This window comes from Vulpes lagopus, chromosome 23 (assembly GCF_018345385.1).
Source record: "Vulpes lagopus strain Blue_001 chromosome 23, ASM1834538v1, whole genome shotgun sequence".
NCBI lineage: Eukaryota > Metazoa > Chordata > Mammalia > Carnivora > Canidae > Vulpes > Vulpes lagopus.
This window is the reverse complement of record NC_054846.1, coordinates 19,889,601-19,908,665: the sequence shown is the minus strand read 5'-3', so window position 1 is coordinate 19,908,665 and position 19,065 is coordinate 19,889,601. Positions and strand designations below refer to the sequence as shown.

Sequence of the window (19,065 nt, the reverse complement as noted above, 5' to 3'; positions counted from 1 at the left end):
ATAACATCTCGTTGTCCCCCAACCCTGATGGAACAGAATGCAAGCAACAGAAGGGGAGGGTCAGTGAACCTGTCTGTAGCCACTGAGAGTATCCTTGTAATTGACTAAAAAGATATAATAGAAATGTGAATGCTCATTGTTGTTGTTTTGGTAGAACTCCTGAAAATCTCCTCCAGAGCAGCTATCATGTTATTAATAATGCCTAAATGAATGACATTTATGAGGCCAGCAGTGTGATGCAATCCTCCAGTGAAGTGTTCCCTAAAACACTATTTCCACGGCCAAGTTAAATAAGATAGTGTGCAGTTCTGCTCCAACAGTGGGTGCCCTAAGGTAAACTTAATTCATTAATCTTCCTTGTAAGGTTCAAAATAAGTAACCATCCTGAAGCTCTAACTGGTCCTCAAGTGAGCTGAGTAAGTACCCAAACCAAAATATATATTTAAATGAATGTGGTCATATACGAATTTCACATGAGGGCTTCACAGCTCTTTGTTAGTAACTTGCAGGATATTTAACAGAATATTTTAGAAATGACTCTGCCGATATTTGTTCATTGTAACACATGACGTTTAGGAGCCTTCAACAAGACTCATCTTGGGTGTGACCGTAATTATTAGAGTATAACTTAAAGCACGGTGAACCTTCTCTCTGCTCCTTAACACCTTACTCCCTCTAATAAATTAGTTTTCTCTCTTTATAAAAGTGTTCCATGGTGATGATAGAAAATGAGAAGAACAGAGACAAGTGGAAAAAAAATAAAAAGGAACACAACCACAGATCCATCACCACTCAAAGACAACTGCTATGAACATTTTGGTGAACTTTCATTTTTATTCCTTTTTCATGTCCAAATGCCTTTTTTAAAAAAAACATTAATTACTATGAAAGGCATGTAATTCAAGGCAAGTCTTAGTATGACACCAGTGATGATATTTTTAAAATACCACATTTTCGAGTGATAAAAGTAACAGTTGGGAGATAGACCGGAGTGCTTTAAAAATTAACATTTTTCATAAAAATGAAAACCAATTTGGCCAAAAATAGTGTCAAAAATAAGTTTCACATACCGAAAGCATGCCTACATGTTAAAAGCATTTGCAAGAGTACACATTTTTTTTTTTTTCTGAGTAAAATTTTCCCCTGCTATTCTTTTGGCATGTACCTACACAGTACATACAAAATTAGTGAGCAAGAAAATAATTGGTATGAGTCATTTTGCCTGAAAGACAAAATACTTACCTAAAATCCATATAACCAATTAATTCCTGCTGCCATCCTCTAGCAAAAACTGACAGCCAGAGTTTGGACTTAATCTTTTTCTGTAAATCATTCTCCCTTTGGGCTGTCTGACTCCCTAAATTATTCTGTTTCCCCAGCCTTTTTCTCATTTCTATAATACAGCTGATTTCCCAGATAACCTCACCACTGCCTTTCCCGGGACCCACCCATTCATGAATCTTTCAAACCAAAGTCCCTGAGCCTAATTCCATTCAAGTTAAAAGAGAAGCAACCGAATGAGTGACTCATTCCTGGATACTTTAGGCAGGAATTAGATTCTGCAGATGGATGAGTCATTTTGACTGGAAAGCCTGGATGGGAAAAAGTACCCAAGGGTGCGTGTAACAGAGGATGGGGAAATCGTGAAGGTAGTAGGTGCCAATAAACACAAGGTATTGAAACAGTATGCCTTACTTAGTCTGAGGTGCTTTTGATAACCTAAGATGGGTTCTACTTCCAAACACCACTTACAAGCTCTTTTTCCCTTACATTTTCAACTCTTCTAGCTTAAAATATTTCCATTCATATTTGTTGCTTTTAGGTAAAAGTCTAACATTTTTGCTGGGGTTGCATTTTAATGTGGTTCTGCGGAAGCTGATCTCCTTGTCCAAAGCTCCACATCCTTATGACAGAAACTTCCAGAAAGATCTGGTGTCAGGCATTCAGCACCAGAATATACAAGATAATCTCTCCTTGTTCAAAATGAAGGGAGCTTGTTGATGTTTTCTGATTATAAAAATAATATATGTTTATTTTAAAACAGAAGTCCATAAAATACAAGTAAAAATCACTTGAAATCCTAAGTAGACAGAAACAGCAATTAATATTTCTACATTTATCCTTCCTGAGTTTTATATACTGTGGGATCATACTATTCAAGGGGATTTGTAACCTGCTTTATATTCTCATGAACTGTACAATGTACAAAACAGTCACTTCACTGGCTTCCAGCTGAGGTTGCTCCCTGAAGAAAGGTGGCTGAGAATCACTGCTTTGTCTATTACTTTTAGTAGTGCACTTAATTTACAGATTATTCATTAAGGTTCTAAGTCATATGTGTAAACAACAGATTCTAAAAAAGTGATTTTAACACACACTTCACTTTCTTTAATTTATAGAAGTTATAAAAGTAATGCAAATTAATGGTAAAAACAATAGAACAAAGGATATAAACTGAAAAATAAATGAATACCTCTCCCTTATTATCCCTCTCCACCCAATCCCAGTCCTTTTCACTCCTTGGTGGTAGTCACTGTTAACAGTCTATTGGTTGAGAAATTATCAATGCACATGCAAGCATATTATGTGCACATAAATGCATCACTTCTTTTTTTCTTTTTTGAAAACATAAATGGGATCATGTTATACCTGCTTTATGTAACCAGTTTCTTTTTCTGTTTGTTTTTTTCAATCTAACATTATCTCTTGAACATCTTTTTAAATAAAATTCCTACAGATTTCCTTCATTCTTTTTTTAGATCCCTTCATCCTTTTTTTTTAATGGCTGTGAAGTTTTCCATGCAATGGTCCCATGGCTCATTTCATCCACTCCCTACCTATGGACATTGAATCTGTTTCAAATCTCTATGCTGCAAAGCACATCTCTGTCTGTATACCTTACATCTTGTCCATATACTGTAGTGTTACTTATTCAAGTCTATTTGTTGATTAAATTCCTAGAATGCGACATCAGGTTCCAAGCTCACAAAGTAACATGGACCATCATATTTCTCTGAAACTGTGAGAACGCATTTCTTATTTACGTGTTTAATAGAGTTTTCAATGAAGTCTTGCCTTCTGTGAGCCCCACAATGGCTCACAGTAGAAAAAAAGGGAACCAAAGGTTTGAGATGAGATAGGATGCAGAGGCACTGAGAGAGGAGGGAGCTGAGGGCAAGAATGGCTGTGCATGTGAGTTCATTCCAGCTCTGGGAAGGCCAACTCCATGGTCTTTCGAAGAGGTGAAGAGGCGAGGAGAGGGTTGTAAGACCAGAGAGCTCTGCAGCCTGAGAGCTGTAGAAAACAGCTTCTCTCTTCATGTGTAAGAAGCAATGGAAGAAGTGTCAGAAGATTTGTGGAACGTGTTTCCCAGCAAGAGGAAAAAGCCATGTATAATTTTTTAATGATTTGAAATGGGGGGAGGGGAGATGTTTTCATTTCCAGGGAGATTCAGGCCTGAATTCAAATCTGTCTCACACAAAATTTCTCTTTAGTATTTATGAGAGACTCCTATGTGAACTCTTGCCCTATTTGGATCAAAATATAACACTGTCCTTAAATTAAAATAATTTATATTAAAAGAGAAACTCGTTTGATAAAGCAGCTGGCTCGCAGATGGGAAAAACATTCTGTATGAAATAATTCCAGGCTTTTTAATATGAGATTAATGACATAGGGGATTTTATGCCTGGTAAGTTTATTATTACAGGTGAAAATCAGTGTAATAATAACAGTAATTCAGCTACTGGCCTTTCACATCAAACCTATCTAAACTCTTCTTGTACTTCCATTTCCACTCTCAGACTTCAAAAATGCTGCCCTATAGTTTCTTTGGTGGTTGAAAGTTAGATCTATATCTAAGGTGAAAAAAAAAATGAATGCAACAGCACAGAAATCTTTCTCTTGTCAAGCTAAACCATTTAATTCTAAAAAAGAGAGTTACATCATGGTAGTGTGCTACTCACATTAGATAGAGAGACCAACTATATTTGGAAAGGGTTTTACTGCACATCTTATATTTATAAAGGGATCCATTTTTATCTGTAGTCAAAACCAGATCTGTGTTATAATCAAAGCCTTATCAGACCTCTCCTTCGAACATTTAATACTAGTTCTTACAAACAACATGGTTTTTCAACAATATGTTTTTGTCCTATGATTTGATGGGCAACTATATTAGGTGCTAGCTTCTGGGAGATAGAATGATTAACAAGACTGTTTATGCCCATCAAAGAGCTTGCAGTTAATCAAGAAGGTGATGAGTAAACAGGGAATTCTGAATATCCAAGGATATCAAAGAAAGTGGTGGCTAATCCAGTTTTGGAGTGGCAGGGAATGATTTCCAAAGAAAACAGACTCTTAAAAAAAAAAAAAATCCAAAAAACCCAAACCAACAGGTAGTGTCCAGGAGAGTGTGTGTGCAAAAGTTAGGCTTTATCCAGAGGGGAACGGAAGCCAACAGGGCTGGAGTGACATGATGAGATCCACTTTCTAGAAAGAGCATGACTGCAGAATGGAGAGAAGGGACTGGTGGGGGTGACCCTAGACAAAGCAAGATCAATCAGAGGCTGCTGTAATCCAGAGGACCAATGCTGGAGACTTGAATGAAGTTATTGGTGGTTGGGACTGAAAGAGAAGAATGCATTTCGGAGAGAGCTGTGGGGGAGAATCCACTCTGGGGGAAAAGTAACTGAGCAGAAGTGGAAGGAGAGGAAGAGGTAATCATGAGAGACAGGCCGCTAATACATCATCATCAATGATGGCCGTTACCGCTTCAATGCCTGCCTTCCAGCTGCCAGCACCTGCATATGTTTCCAAGGGCTCCTCTGGCCCCTGAAGCCTGCTCTGTCCTCCTGTGTAGGAGGCCAGAGTACTGGGGAGTTGACTCTTGAGAGTAGGTTTGACTGATGGATGACTGACCACATAAATATCCTGGCTCTCTGACCTCCCGGGGAGGAAAGCTGAGGTGGGCACCCTCCAGTGCTTCCCAGAAGTAAACTCTAGTTGTCCATAGAAGGTGACCCGTGCGATGACATTCCCTTTACTAACTGCCTTCCTTTCGTTGGCTCTCTTCCCTATTCCTCTCCCAGTGCTTCCTGTATCACTTGCTAGAAAACAACATGCACTTGAATCTTTGTCTCAGGATCTGCTTCTAAGGAAACCCAAACACATGGTGTCCAACCTTCAGGTTTGTGTCATGGTGGGTGACGATGATGATGCTATCCACCAAGAAAGAAAACGCAGGATAGAGAGGAGGGCTTTAATCAATTAACAAACCAATAAACTGATTAATTATTTTTGGAAGGGTCAGGGGAAATGTTATGCTTAGTCTGGGACCCGTTGAGTTGGAAGAGCGTGAGGGACTTCTGCACGGGATATCGCAATTGAACTCTAGCAGATGGTACAGGGAACCAAATATCATTAAGCAAATTCAACTGCCCATACTTTTGTGCCTCTAGTTGACTTTTCTTTTCTGGATGATACGTGGACAACAGAAATGATAAGTACTGGAAATGGAAAGATGCTTCATGAGGGGGAACTGCCAAAAAATGAAGCCCGACTGTCATTCCTGTAATGACATCAAGAAAGGGTTGGGGTGTGATGTGGGGGTGTCCTTCTTATCACGGAGAAGCACTCATTTGGCCTACATATGGAATACAGAATGGCTTTGTTTCAATGAAAATACGTGGTCTAGTTTGCACTGACTGTTTTTTCTACCGGGGTTACTGGAGGGCAGTGGCTGCGCTGCAAAGAAATAAACACAAAGTAGAAATTGTATGAAATGAGAATATGTATTTTTGATATAGCAAAGGGATGGAAGAACATATTGTAGATACAGAAAAGGCCTTGCAGATTGAATTAGCCGGTCCCAAACGGAAGCCAGAGGTTACTACATTCCAATTTTTAAACAAATACTCTTCATCATCCATTACACATTCTTGAGAATTTGGCCTTTTATTCATTCTTGAGGCACCTCAATAGTCTTTGCAAAGTAAAAATCATGGCTACAAGGCACAGCCGAGGCCTTATAAATGGTGTGCAGAAAATTTTATGTGAGCACATACGCATCTGCTGTGCTCGCAGGAACACACTCAGCCAGGGCCAAAGTGGCCACGGCCCCCAGGGCTTTTGGCTGTTACATTCCCCACAAAGAACAAACATGAAAGTGTTGATGATTATCTTCAGTACCAAGTGATTCAACCCCTGTGCCATGTGGGCAGAGATAAAGAGGCTTAGCCAAACAACCACAGTTGTTTTTCTTTTTCCCCCTGTCTTCGTGGCTCTTGATAGATAGCTCAAGTGAGGCATCCAAACTGGGTACAAATTTCTCCTTGGCAAAGCTTACCACCCTTAAAAACCGTGGGCCTACACTTTAGTGTGTGAACCCCACAAATGCTGGTCTGCAGAGAACCCATTAGTTGTAGTTTTGAGAAGGGCTAACTGTGATACAAAGTTGACAGTGCCTGATGCAAACACTTTTCTCTACAAGGAGTTTTGAATGGAGTCCATAGCTCTCTTTTGAAATTTGCCCATGTTCTAAGACCAAACGAGGCTGGTGAGGGACAGACGAGGCTAGTTGTGAGCACATCTCTTTTAGCCTCAAATAGCATTATCTGGATCAGGAAGATCCATCACAATGAAAACTTCCCCCCTCTGGTAAACAGTTGGACAGACTACAGCTCATCTACTGCAAGTACATCAAAGAAGTGCTATAAACCGTACAGAATAGCTTTCCAATTTGAAACACAACAGGAATCAGATCTATCAGCCTCCACGTCATTTAGTTCAGGGCAATAAGTTCGTGCTACAAATGGAAATGTTCCTGCAGACTAAAAGGTGGATAATTGAAAGGATGCTGTCCTCATCATCATTGTCGTAGTCTCTGAAGTGAAAGTGCACTCAGATTGATGGCTTGGAGGTGACCGCTTGGCATGGAGACCCACCTATTTGTGAATAAGCCAATTAGCCCTAACAAATGCAGAAGTACTGTCAGAGCACACAGCTTGGTGAATTTTCACAAAATTACATATGCATGCAATCAGCAGCCAGAGAGAGAAACAGAACATCCTAGCTTCCTAGAAACCCTTCTTGTGTTCTTGTGCCCCTTCCCAGCCACTACCACCCCCAGGACTGAAGTACTTCTGGTGACCGTCCCTCCCCCAATTCCTAGTGGGAGGGGTGGAATTTCAGGGACAGAGACTCCTGTTTTTCTTTGGTCCCGACAGTCTAGTTTGGGCCCTACAAAGAAAATAAAGGCACCTGGGCTGAAGTTCCAGATGGCAGAGTTTTTGAAAAAGAAGGGATATGGAAGAAGCTTGGAGGCCTTCTACTCTCTTTCTCCTGGAAACTGGACTAGAATTACACCTGGGTTCTCCTGATTCCCAGTCTAGAACTTTTCCTTCCACACTGCTGACCAGATCCCCCCACTACCTTCAGCGCTACGTGTTTGATTTAATCAGGAGGGTTTTTACAGTTTCCTGAAACTATTTCTATGGCTCAGGTGCTCTTAAAAATTACTGAAAACAAACAATAACTCTTTCTTTAGTTTTTGTAACTGAAAGAAACATTTTAAGGGACTATGATGACCAGATATCTCAATATTAAAGGAAGATAGAAAAGAGAGAAATGGAAGGGAAGAGGACAAAATTAGAATTACATGGATAAACAGTATATTCTTATCTTAACTTCTTTGAAATATCTTGTTAAAAGGACTACTTTTTACTCCTGGTGAAAAGAGGGCAATCCACCAGTGATACTTCAAATGCCAAGTGTGGGTATGTGTGAGCAAACACTGTAGAGACATGTTCCTTTTGCTCACTGACAGACACCTCACCTGACTTAGGTGGCATGGTGGGCAGGAAGAGAATGTATCGTGCAGTTCTGGGTTGGAATTCCAGTGCTGCCACTCCCCAGTGGCAAGACTTTGTACAAGCTATTAAATCTCTCTGCAAAAGGTTCAAACTTCCAGTTATAAGACAAATAAGTCATGGGGATGTTACGTATGGCACGGTGACTATAGTTAACGATACCGTATTGTTGGTTTTTTAAAAAGATTTTATTTAACGATACTGTATTGTTGATTTTTAAGTTGCTATGAGAGTGGATCTTAAAAGTTCTCATCATGAGAAAAAAATTTGTAACTATGTATGGTGATGGATGTTACCTAAACTTACACTGTGGTAATCATTTTACAATATATATATCAAATAATTATGTTGTATACCAAAACCAGAATCTTATATGTCAATCATATCTCAATAAAACTGGGAAAAAAAAGTTATTATATCTCCCTGAACCTCCAGTTAGTCATTGAGATTCCCATGTCTCAATGAGTTGTTTTCAGAATTAAATGCGATGACATATGTCCTGTGCCCTAATAACTCATGTGACCCTTGAACAACACAGAGGTGTTAGGGGTGCCGACCCCATGGAGTCAAAAACCTGTATATAAGTTCTGACTCCCCCAAAATGGAAGTACTAGTATCATACTGTTGACCGGTAGCCTTACCAGTAATACACAGAGTCAGTTAACACATATTCTGTATGTTGTATGTACCCTATACTGTATTCTTACAATAAAGTCAGCTAGAGAAAAGAAAATGTTATTAAGGAAATCATAAGGAAGAGAAAAATACATTTACAGTTACCATACTGTATTTATGGACAAAAAAAAAAAAAAAAGGCTGCATAGAGGTGGACCTGGGCAGTTCAAACTTGTGTTGTTCAAGGGTCAATCATATTAGCTTCCTTCTCTGTACACAAGGAATTGGTGCAGTCAAAACGGGACTTAAGCTACAAAATGATACAGCCAACAACACTCAACATTCGATTGTTTATCTGTGACTTGCCCTGAATTTAAAAAGAATCTGCTGTGTTTGAAAAAGGATTAAGGAAAACACTTTGCTGTAATGCAGGACAGTACTGTCTGTCTGTCTGTCTGTCTGTCTTTCTCTGAGCTCGTAAGTGTTAACCTGAAGGAAGGTAACCTGCACCTCTTCTAAGCCAGCAGTCAGAAGGCGGCTCTCCCTGTCTGGCCAGTGGCAGGACGGGCTGACATCAGCCCCGGTGGCACTCCATGCAAGGCTGGCGTTCCTAGGCCTCAGCCAAGTGTATGAGGTGCTACCACTTGTATTAGATTGACGGGCAGAAAGGAGGGTGGAAAATCAGTCGAGATTTGGCCTGGTGACAAGGCCAGCCGCTCCAAACCAAACCAGTCTTTTTAACTTTATCAGCCAATCCCGATCGGCAGGGCAAGTCCTGCAAGGGACTAAACCTTCCCGGTTCTTTACGGCTTGTTTCTGTGTCATAAACAACAACGACCACCACCACCACCACCACCACCCAAAGTGGTGTTTTCTTTTTAAGGGGCGCTGGCAGATCATGAGGGTGGGGGTTTAGAAATGTAATTGTCTGTACATCGCGCATTGTCTGGCTCTGAGCTCCATCTGAACTATCAACCAGAAGCATCAGTGGCTCCAGGCTCCGCGAGAGAATTCCGCGCAGACCCACATTTCCCTTCACACTCGCTCTGCTTCTGTTTTTGTTTTTTGGCTTAATACAGAGCAAACATACTGTGCCTTCAGAATCATAATAAAACAGAATCGAAGCTCCACATTGTCTGAAAGCGATGGGGCTGAGACAGAAGTGCTTCTCCTGAGAGCCTCTGCTTCTGGAAGGCCGCCGGGCAAGCGGGGAGTGGCTGCGGGGGTGGGGGGGCAGTAATCTGCTCCCGACACGGGGCAGCCGCGCACCCAGAGAGCACCTGCCTGGCCGCCTGGCCGCGCCGTCTTTCCTCTACGAATGTAAACCTTCTACAAAGTGAGACAACTGCAAGTTAGACAAAATACGTTAGACGATACGCCGCCTGGAATTTCTATCTCCTCCCTAATAGGAAAGCTCCGCTGTTTCTCTTGTAAAATCACCATCGGCATCACAACACCCAGGGCGCACCCAGTCATCTATTCGTGGCTTTAAGGATATCTGGTGCCCACATCCCTCCAGCAGAAGGTGACAGCAGCTTTTAACTCATTTTATTAAGGACTCTGGGTGTTACCTCTGTCTAAGGCATTCACAGCAAGTAAAAATGTTAGGTCTTGGCACGTGAATAATCTCTGGTTCTCAGGAAAGTCAGTCTAGAAATAGTGGCACCAACGAAGGCCAGGACACCGTGAAGCTCTTGTGTTTATTCTGTTTCTCTGGGATGGTGGCAGCTGTGTGTCTCAGATACCATCTGCCGGAGGCAAATGCCTAGTTAACTGTGCTATTCTCGATTTCTTCACAGACCATGGTCCTACCCACCTCTCCCCACTTTGCTACCCCCCACACTGCTTGCCTCGTTCTCCATGGGCCTGAGGCACGATCGCAACACGCTGGATGGATGCCTCTGGTCTGGAGCTGTGGAGCCTACGGGGTGCTCTGTGGCATACCTCCTCTGCTCCAGGGTCCGACTCCATAGGTATTTGGAAGAGAGCTACATCCTATTGACTGGAGGTTCATAAATACATACCAATACATATTGCTGAATTAATGCTATGGGTCCTCAGCATTTGCAAAGGACTTCTTAGATTGGAACGAGGCATGTTAGACCTCATTGATTATGGTGTCTCCTAACTGGGAATCTGAGACCATTCTTTGGGACGATATTTATCTTTGCATTCTCTCTCTCAAAAGAAGAAGTTTGTTAAGTAAATAAAAAATAGAAATAATATTTTAATGGTAATGGTTAAACTGTTGAAGATTTTGAAGGACTGTGAGGCTTTTATTTACACACTAACAACAAGTTATTTTCAGCCTGGTCACTGCCTGTCTCCTTCCTGGTTTCCCCAATTCTGTACAGAAACTATTGCTCCCTAATTCCACCTGCCTAGGATAAAGCTAACTAGTCTCCCAAACCAGTGAGCTAGCCCTTTGTCTGCCTCTCCTACCCACCTCTTCCTTTTCTCCTTAACCCAGGCCCTTGTTAATAATGCCGCCTTAGTGAGAGAACATCCCCATTGGACGCTTCCTGCCTGGCGTATCTTCAATGACTTAGCAATCTGCTGCCCACTAAGTCTTCCAAAATGTTCTATAAGAATCCACGACTGTTATACCTTTGAACCTTCAGTTCTTCAGCTGTAGCTTTAATTTCTTTGCTTCCAGCACTGCACTTAGCAGAGCCCTGGAATAACTGTAGGTCCACAGTATCTACCTGAGACTCCTGGGCTCTGGTGTATTTGGGGATTCATACTTTTTCTTATTTCAGAATGCTAATATGGTGCCTAAGACATATTTTATGTTAACACCCCAGTGGGCCTTTATAATCAAGCATATTGATATTTCTGTAGCAAAATGTATGAATGTCACCCTTGGCAGTACATAGTCTATAAATAGCCTCCCATTAGGTTTTGCCACCAAGTAACTTATTTAAAAAATTGTGGCTGGAAGAGCTTTTTGGATTTCAGAATTGAGGATAAGAGACTCGGAAGCTCCAGTAGGAATACAGTGGCCATTTACTGCTACCCAGACTTGAAAGAGATGTTTTCTTGAAAAGCCTCCGGACTGCAAGCTCTTGTTAATTCAGATTGGTCTTCCCCACAATTAGTCCACGTTATTGAGGCTTTCCTTACAAAACATGTGTTCAGATTATGAGAACTTTGTGACTACAAGGTTGTCCTTATCATTTTAAAACTTTTCTAATTTTGATTCCATTTCTAGAGCATTTTCTCACCTTGTTTATTTTTTTAAAAGTCCCTTTTTAGATGTCTACTTTAGCAAAATGTAAATATAGTTACTTTGCTTTTCCTTTGCCTAAATGGAGGCTTTTTGAAGTATAGAGTGATTATCTCTCAAAACAGTGGATTTAAGTTTTAAAAATCCCAGTTATGCTGACTTACCACCCAAAATAAAAGTTAACTTTTTAAGTGGGAGTTTATCTAATTTGCAATATGTCTATCAAGCAAACCACAGAAACCCCCTCTCTACACAAACACACTGATACCACTCTTTGAGGCCGAGTTGTAACTTGACCAATAAACCCTTCTTTAAAATATAGCCAAGCCAAACATTAAGCCAGCAATGCGGGGTTTGTATATACATCATGGGATGCTGGCTGTATGGGTCACAGCACTCTGACAGGCAGGTCCTAGGCAGTTATTTTGACATTAGAAAGTCACAATCCATCAACTTAACAGCAGGGTGATAATTTGGGGACCAGGGAGATGGCTATTCAAAATGACACTGTGGGAAGTAAACAGTAGTTCAAATAGCCTCAAATGTTTGAGAATGAAGACATCAACTAAGTAAAATTTCTCTCCACCTCAAGAACCAGATATTATGTAATTAATGTGTTTTTGTGTAAGCATGTTATTTATGGTGTTAAAATTAAAAAGTCCTGCAAAGCTAAAAAGCATGGACTCTTTGGGGATGAGAAGAAATGGATCTGTCATTAGAAGAATAAAGGGTGACAGAGAGTTGCCTCCCCCCCACTGTTTGTCACAAACTACTTCCAGTGACCTGTGATACCCCAAGCCAATATTTCATAAGATGCTACTTGGCTCTTTCTGAATTGCAAAACACTCAGATCTCCAGCCATCTGTGACACCAGGCTCCTTGGGTGTGTGGAGGACACTTGGACTTTATTCTTGCAGGCATTCCTGGTCAACAGCCCTGCTGTGAGCTTCTCCTGAACACTCGTAGCTTTGGTCTCCCACACCATCCTGGACAAGTAAATGGGTGGAGAGGCCACAGGGAGCTTCTGAAATTCTCTCAATGGCTGGAACTAAGGTTACAACAACAGGAAGTTTCCTGGCTGTTGCACTGGTGTTAGGGGGTGGGGATGGGAGGCCAGTGAGGAAGATGGGATACAGTGCGGTTGGTCCTCAAATGTTCTCATCTCATAATAACTCTGAGAACACACACACAAGCCCTGAGGGTTGGCCACGCTGTTGATAACGGGACAGCAAACACATCTTGCCCTCTTCTCTGGAAAGGAGAAATGCTAAAGGAAGAGTGGATAATACATTAATTATGTATTGATGCTGAGATTGCAAAAAGGAACATTAGATGGATATATATGCAGATACTCTGATTAAGAAGAGAGGCGGAATCCAGGTGGCAAGATTATCTTAATGAGCTGTGCTGCTTCCATGGAAACCAAAGTGGTCTTTGTGGCTACTCACACCCCACTCGGGTCATGACCTTCCCTGCTGGCGATTAGTTCTCGCCACTGCCCTTCCATATCTTCCTGCCTGCCTGCCTGAAATACGAACAGCATGTAAAGCAAATTATTTGCAGGTTATACTTTACTCTTTCAAAGAAAAAGAAATTTGCTATATGAATGAAACATCAGCAGGTAAAGAACAATAAGCTCTGAAAGCAAAAATGAAGCACTTTATTACTGCCTACACTTTAATAAACTTTTGTGGCTGTTTAAATTGAGTTTCTCCTCTTTTTAAAAACCTGGCTTCATATGAATAACCTCCACATCTAAGCTGAAAGTATCTGATGAAAATTTACACATTTCAGAGGAGTAATTTTAAGCAACCAACAGCAGAAGCAAAGTCAATAATGTTTCCATACCTGGCGCTGATATTCTTCCGTGAAGCACAGATTCACTGGGCAGCAGGTCTTTTGAATTAGAGGTGAATGGTGATTGTCTAAATGTATCTTCTGAAAAGAAAGGGCTGGGGTGGGGGGAGGGGGTGAAGTTTAGTAAATTAAAGTTACTTACATTATCCAGAGCATCTGGCCCCAAATATATACATATATACACACTCATATATATATTTATATGCACCTACAAACACACACAAATGCAGGATAAGGTATTTCTTTAAAATGGAGTTTAGAGAATATAAGAAGATTGTGTTTAAAATGGAATAAGAGAAGAATCTATGACATCAGACAAGTGCCATCTGTATATTCTGCTGGTCGGTTTTAGACTTAAGGTGACTATATGAAATATCATCTTTGAAACATTGCTAAACCCACCGTCCAGACGGTTGAGCAGTAACTTTTACTCTTGTGCTATGGTGTCATGCAAGCGTGTTGTAGCCAAATGAAGACAACTGTCTGAATCAGACAGTTCTTGAGGTTCTTCCCAGAGAGGCGACAGATTTGCCCTGGCTCACCCACATTCTGTCACCGGAGCCCTCGGGACCAAGAGCATGCAACACAAAGGACAGAAGGCAGGCCAGAGTCCGGGGCCATCGCGCTGACAGAGACAACTCACTGGTCCCCACGGAAACTGTGACTGCATCCTAGAAATGCCTTGGTTTGGAAGGAGTTAAGCCATCTAACTGGGGAGACCTTGATTTCCCATGAAACTGAGGCTCTAACCCGATTGATTCCTAAGTTCCATGAGTGACTCAGCAAGAACTAGAATCAGGGATGTCAGACACCCAGCCAGGGTTCTGCTCTACTACCACAGCAACCGTGAACACAAAGGTTTTGGACGTTTTGAACCAGAGGATGTCAACCCAATGGTAAGCATCCACTATCCATCCCTCTAAAGTAAACTGCAGATAAGTACCGCGATCACATGTGAGAATACTGCAGTTGTCAACTCCAGCCTGGAGAACAGAAAGCCCAATTCATTGGCAACAGAGCAAATTTACTGGAGGGATCTGGTACACAGGTGGTGGAGGGCCCATCGGGGCAGTAATGCAGCCCAGAGCCACGATGAATGGGAGGCAACCATCACAGAGGCTGGGGGAACAAGGAAAGGGGGTGAATGGAGCCCAAGGCTGGGGACACCTGCGGGAGCAGGAGCTAGGGACCTTCCCAGAAGCCGGAGAGAGGCAGCCCGCAGGGATCAGGGACAAGACAGCGGAGCAGGGGCAAGGAAAAGATTGCAGGGCACACAAGACTAGGACTGCCATGACCGCTGTTGCTTTTCTAAACATGCTTCAAGGCTATGGTTACTGTCATTAAATATTGAAAGGAAATATTAAGATAAAATGGGAGACATATTTATTTAAAAAGACATAATTAACAATATGATTTTATGTGACTGTTAGGCTAGATTTAACACCTGCTTTTTACTTATATCTTAAATACAAAACCATTTAAATAGGTTTAGAGAGTGAAACGGCTATAGGCTAGTAGGTGATGGGAAATGGGGAAACATAGTGTTTTATGTCAGACAGCTCATCACCTGCAAGTGATACAGCATCCTTGAGAGGACAAGGCAATGCAGTATGGTGGTTAACAGCATGTGCTCAAAGGTGGGCAGCTCTGAGTTCAAATTCCAGCTCTATTGCCTTTGGCTGTGTGACCTTACACATATGACCTAGCTTCTCTGAGCCTCTGTTTCTTGCCTGTGTAGTGGGATGATCACAGCATCCACAGCTCACAGAGAAGCTGTCAGGACTGAGTAAGACAGCCCATAGAATGTGCTTTCATAGTGCCTGGTAAACACGAAGTGCTCAATAAATGTGAGATACTTTTTATCCATACCTCTGTCTAACTCAAAGAGGAGCATAAATGAACCAACTTTTCCTTACAAGTTGACCGAAAGCGTGGAGTTTTCTTGTATAAAATGAAGAAAAAGTCACTCTGATTTTGAAGAGTTGTTTTTTTTTTTTTTTTTTAAGATTTTATTTATTTATTCATAGAGACCCAGAGAGAAAGAGACACAGGCAGAGGGAGAAGCAGGCTCCACGCAGGGAGCCCGACGTGGGACTCGATCCCCGGTCTCCGGGATCACACCCCGGGCTGCAGGCGGCACCAAACCGCTGCGTCACCTGGGCTGCCCTCGAAGAGTTGTTGACTTCTGGGTGACGAGGTTAATGTCCAACTCTTCCAAGTAAGAAAACTGTTTACAATCAAAGGACTTCTAGGGACGTAGAGACCATGGAGGATTGTGGGTCAAACCCAGAGTGTTAAGATTTCTGGGTTCCTACCTCATGAGCTCTGGAGCTTCCATACAAGAGGGCAGAGCTACCCTTGTATCTGAGTAGACAGTTCACAAGGAAAACACCAGGGGCTGGTCCCCAGGCACATGGTAAAGGTCAGGCAATGGGCCTCCATGTTACTGTGACTCTGGCTATTGAAAGCACCTAGAAATCTGAGAGTTCAGGAAAGCACACCAATTGTTTGGCCTGAAATGTGGAGATTCCCTCTGAGGGCATCAAGAATCCCAAGAGGGGTCCCCTAACAAGTATCTCCAAATATTACCCTTCTTGCCACAGAGAAACACGTGTAATTCCCTCATTCCCTTGGCTTGACAGTAGCCATCTAGTGAGTGCCCACTAGGTGCAAGGCCCTGGGAGCAAAGTGATCAGCAAAAGTGGCTGCGGTTGCAAATCTCAGGGAGACCTGTGTGGGTACAGGAGAGGGAAATGTTCGGAGAGCACTGCTATGCAGGAGAGGGTATGGTGTTACAGTGGGGGTCTAGCCTGGCCAGGGAGGCCAGCTACGGCTTTCCTGCAGACACGGCAACCGAGCTGAGACCTGAACGGAGGGAAGGGTGGTCAGCGTCCAAGGGGCTGGGAAGTGTCCCCTGCAGAGCCAGAGAACTCAGCCAGGCTGCGCAGCTCGCAGAAGGTGCACTGAGGAGGGACACGAGGCCCCAAAGCCTCGGGCAGGCACGCTGCGTGCAGGGATCCTGACTTTGTCCCAGTAGCAGCAGAAAGCCCTGCTGTACTTCAAGAAAGTGGGGGATGGAATAAGATTTCAGTCCCGGGAAGTTCTGCCTGGGGGGCTTGCTGAAGACAAGAGAGGGGACAAGAGTAGCAGCCCACGTGGGGCATCGTGACGCCGGTGGCCAAGGCTTCAAACCAGCAGTGACACAGGCAGATGGAATAACAGTTTAAGAGCTAGTGCAGGTAAGGACCATAGGTGCGTTTAAAATCAGCCCTCAGGTTTCCAGGTGAGCTGGGCCAAGGCTGCCGCACCGTATGCTGGGAATAGCCTCCTAGGTCTTGCTAAGTAGTGGAAGTGGGCTAGCTCTGCATCTTCACATCTTCTTTGCAACAGCGCAGGTTTCCACTGATGTGAGGAATGAAGCCCTATTATCACCAAGCCATTCATAAGAAATTGAGTCGAAAGGGAGAGAATCATTGAGGAAAACAACATTCCAAATAATTTTCTACCCCGGGTGCAGCTTTATCCTGCATAGAACAGAAAAGTCTTCTTCTGAGGGAGGGGGAGTCACACTGAATACTAAAGAGACACAAAAGGACAAGTAATGTTATGGGGCAAGGAATCAATAAAGAAACTTTCACAGGTCAAGGCAGCATAAGTCTAGTGTGAGGTCTTATCTAAAAAGAGACGCTAGAAGGTCAACGGAGAGCATCAGTCCCAGGCCACATGTGCAGCTGCAACACTGCATTCATTCATTCTGCGGAGTGCAGTGGTTTAGCACACAGTTTGGCATCAGAAAGATCTGAGTCGGGAACCCTGGGTGGCGCAGCGGTTTAGCACCTGCCTTTGGCCCAGGGCGCGATCCTGGAGACTCGGGATCGAATCCCATGTCGGGCTCCCGGTGCATGGAGCCTGCTTCTCCCTCTGCCTGTGTCTCTGCCTCTCTCTCTCTCTCTCTCTCTGTCTCTCTCTCTGTGTGACTATCATACATAAATAAAAACTAAAAAAAAAAAAAGAAAGATCTGAGTCTGAGTTCCAAACCATTTAATAGTTAAGTGCCTTCTGATCACATAAGCAACCTCTCCAGCATCAGTTTCATCACTGGAAAAAGCTTTTAAAATGCTTTCTTTCTAAGGGTGCTGCAGGGGTTAAGTATGGTATTTCACATTCAAGTCCTCAGTACATAGGACATGCTCAATAAAAAGTAGCAACTGATGCATATATTGCTACTATCTGGCACTGTCCTAAAATACTTTGTGTACTTTAACTTCACTTAATCCTCACAAGGTCCCTTTACCAGCAGGTTGGCACTGAAGTCTGCACTCTTACCCACTAAGCTGCGCCACCTCTCCTGTGATCTCTTAATATCCAGGGAGCTCATGGACAGTACAGAACCGCAGATCCTCCTTGGAATGGACAGAGCAAAAGGAAGGGAGAGGAAGGAGGGCTGAAGGGGGGATGGGAGCAACCATTTCAGGATGAGGGATCTCAGGTAACTAGAGGAGAAATCCCCCCCCCTTTTTAAAAAAGATTTTATTTATTTATTTATTCATAAGAGACACAGAGAGAGAGGCAGAAACATAGGCAGAGGGAGAAGCAGGCTCTACGCGCAGGGACCCCGAAGTGTGACTCAATCCCAGGACTCCAGGATCATGACCTGAGCCGAAGGTAGGCACTCAACCGCTGAACCACCCAGGTATCCCTAAAGGAGAACTTTTTCAATGGAGAAATAGAGCAAGTGAAAATGATTTAGTCTTTATTTCCTCTAGAAGATATGCCCCAATTTTCTAAAACTTCTGCAACCCTGAGGCCTGTCAATTTGCAATCCTAAACATTCCCTACTGCCAGCACGCACTGCTTTTGAGGGCAAGCTCATCTCTGCTATTAAGCGTAAACAAAGAGGTTAGAGTAACGAGGCCATCAGGTGTTCAGAAGCCTCTATTTCAGCACAGATATGAAGCTCATGGTGGCAGTATGGCTACAGACACATTGTATATTAATCTTTCAGCCACCTAGATTGGCATCTATGTTTCAGGAAGAGGAGGAGAAAAACCCACACTTGGAGCATGCTTGCATAGTATGTGCTTGCTTAATGGGATTAGATCTCCAATGATGTTGGTCATCTTCAACTCTGCCCATGTTCTGAGGATGGAAGACATAGCATTTGCAATCTGGAGCCGAGCAATGCAATTTCCAGAATTCTGAGATCGTATTCTTTAAGCTTCTTTTCTTCTCCCATGCCTCATGCGTTGGTAAAGCACCGCCACCCCCAACCTGCTCTTGGCGGAGGCCCAGGTTTGCAGCGGACAAAGCCGGCACTGCGTTCATGCTGCAGTGATGGCAACGGTGGGAGAAGGTGGCAGAAGAGGGGAGCTCCGGGACGTGCCCAACACAGCATGAACTGGGTCGGCATCTCCCCAGGGAGGAGAACAATAAATGAAATACAGACTTTCTGATATGCTCAACTCTGAAGCACATTTGTACTATCCTTCAACTAGTCAC

General features: G+C 42.9%; 1 protein-coding gene across 5 annotated transcripts in view; it reads right to left on the bottom strand.

Moving 5' to 3' along the window:
• The window catches only part of ZNF827 (zinc finger protein 827), a 169,197-nt gene that overhangs the window by 45,031 nt on the left and 105,101 nt on the right, over positions 1–19,065 (bottom strand). For all 5 annotated transcript variants that reach the window (XM_041738082.1, XM_041738083.1, XM_041738085.1 and 2 more), the window contains exon 8: positions 13,558–13,661. In XM_041738082.1, coding sequence (XP_041594016.1) covers positions 13,558–13,661 — 104 coding nt within the window. The remainder of the gene's footprint in view (positions 1–13,557; positions 13,662–19,065) is intronic.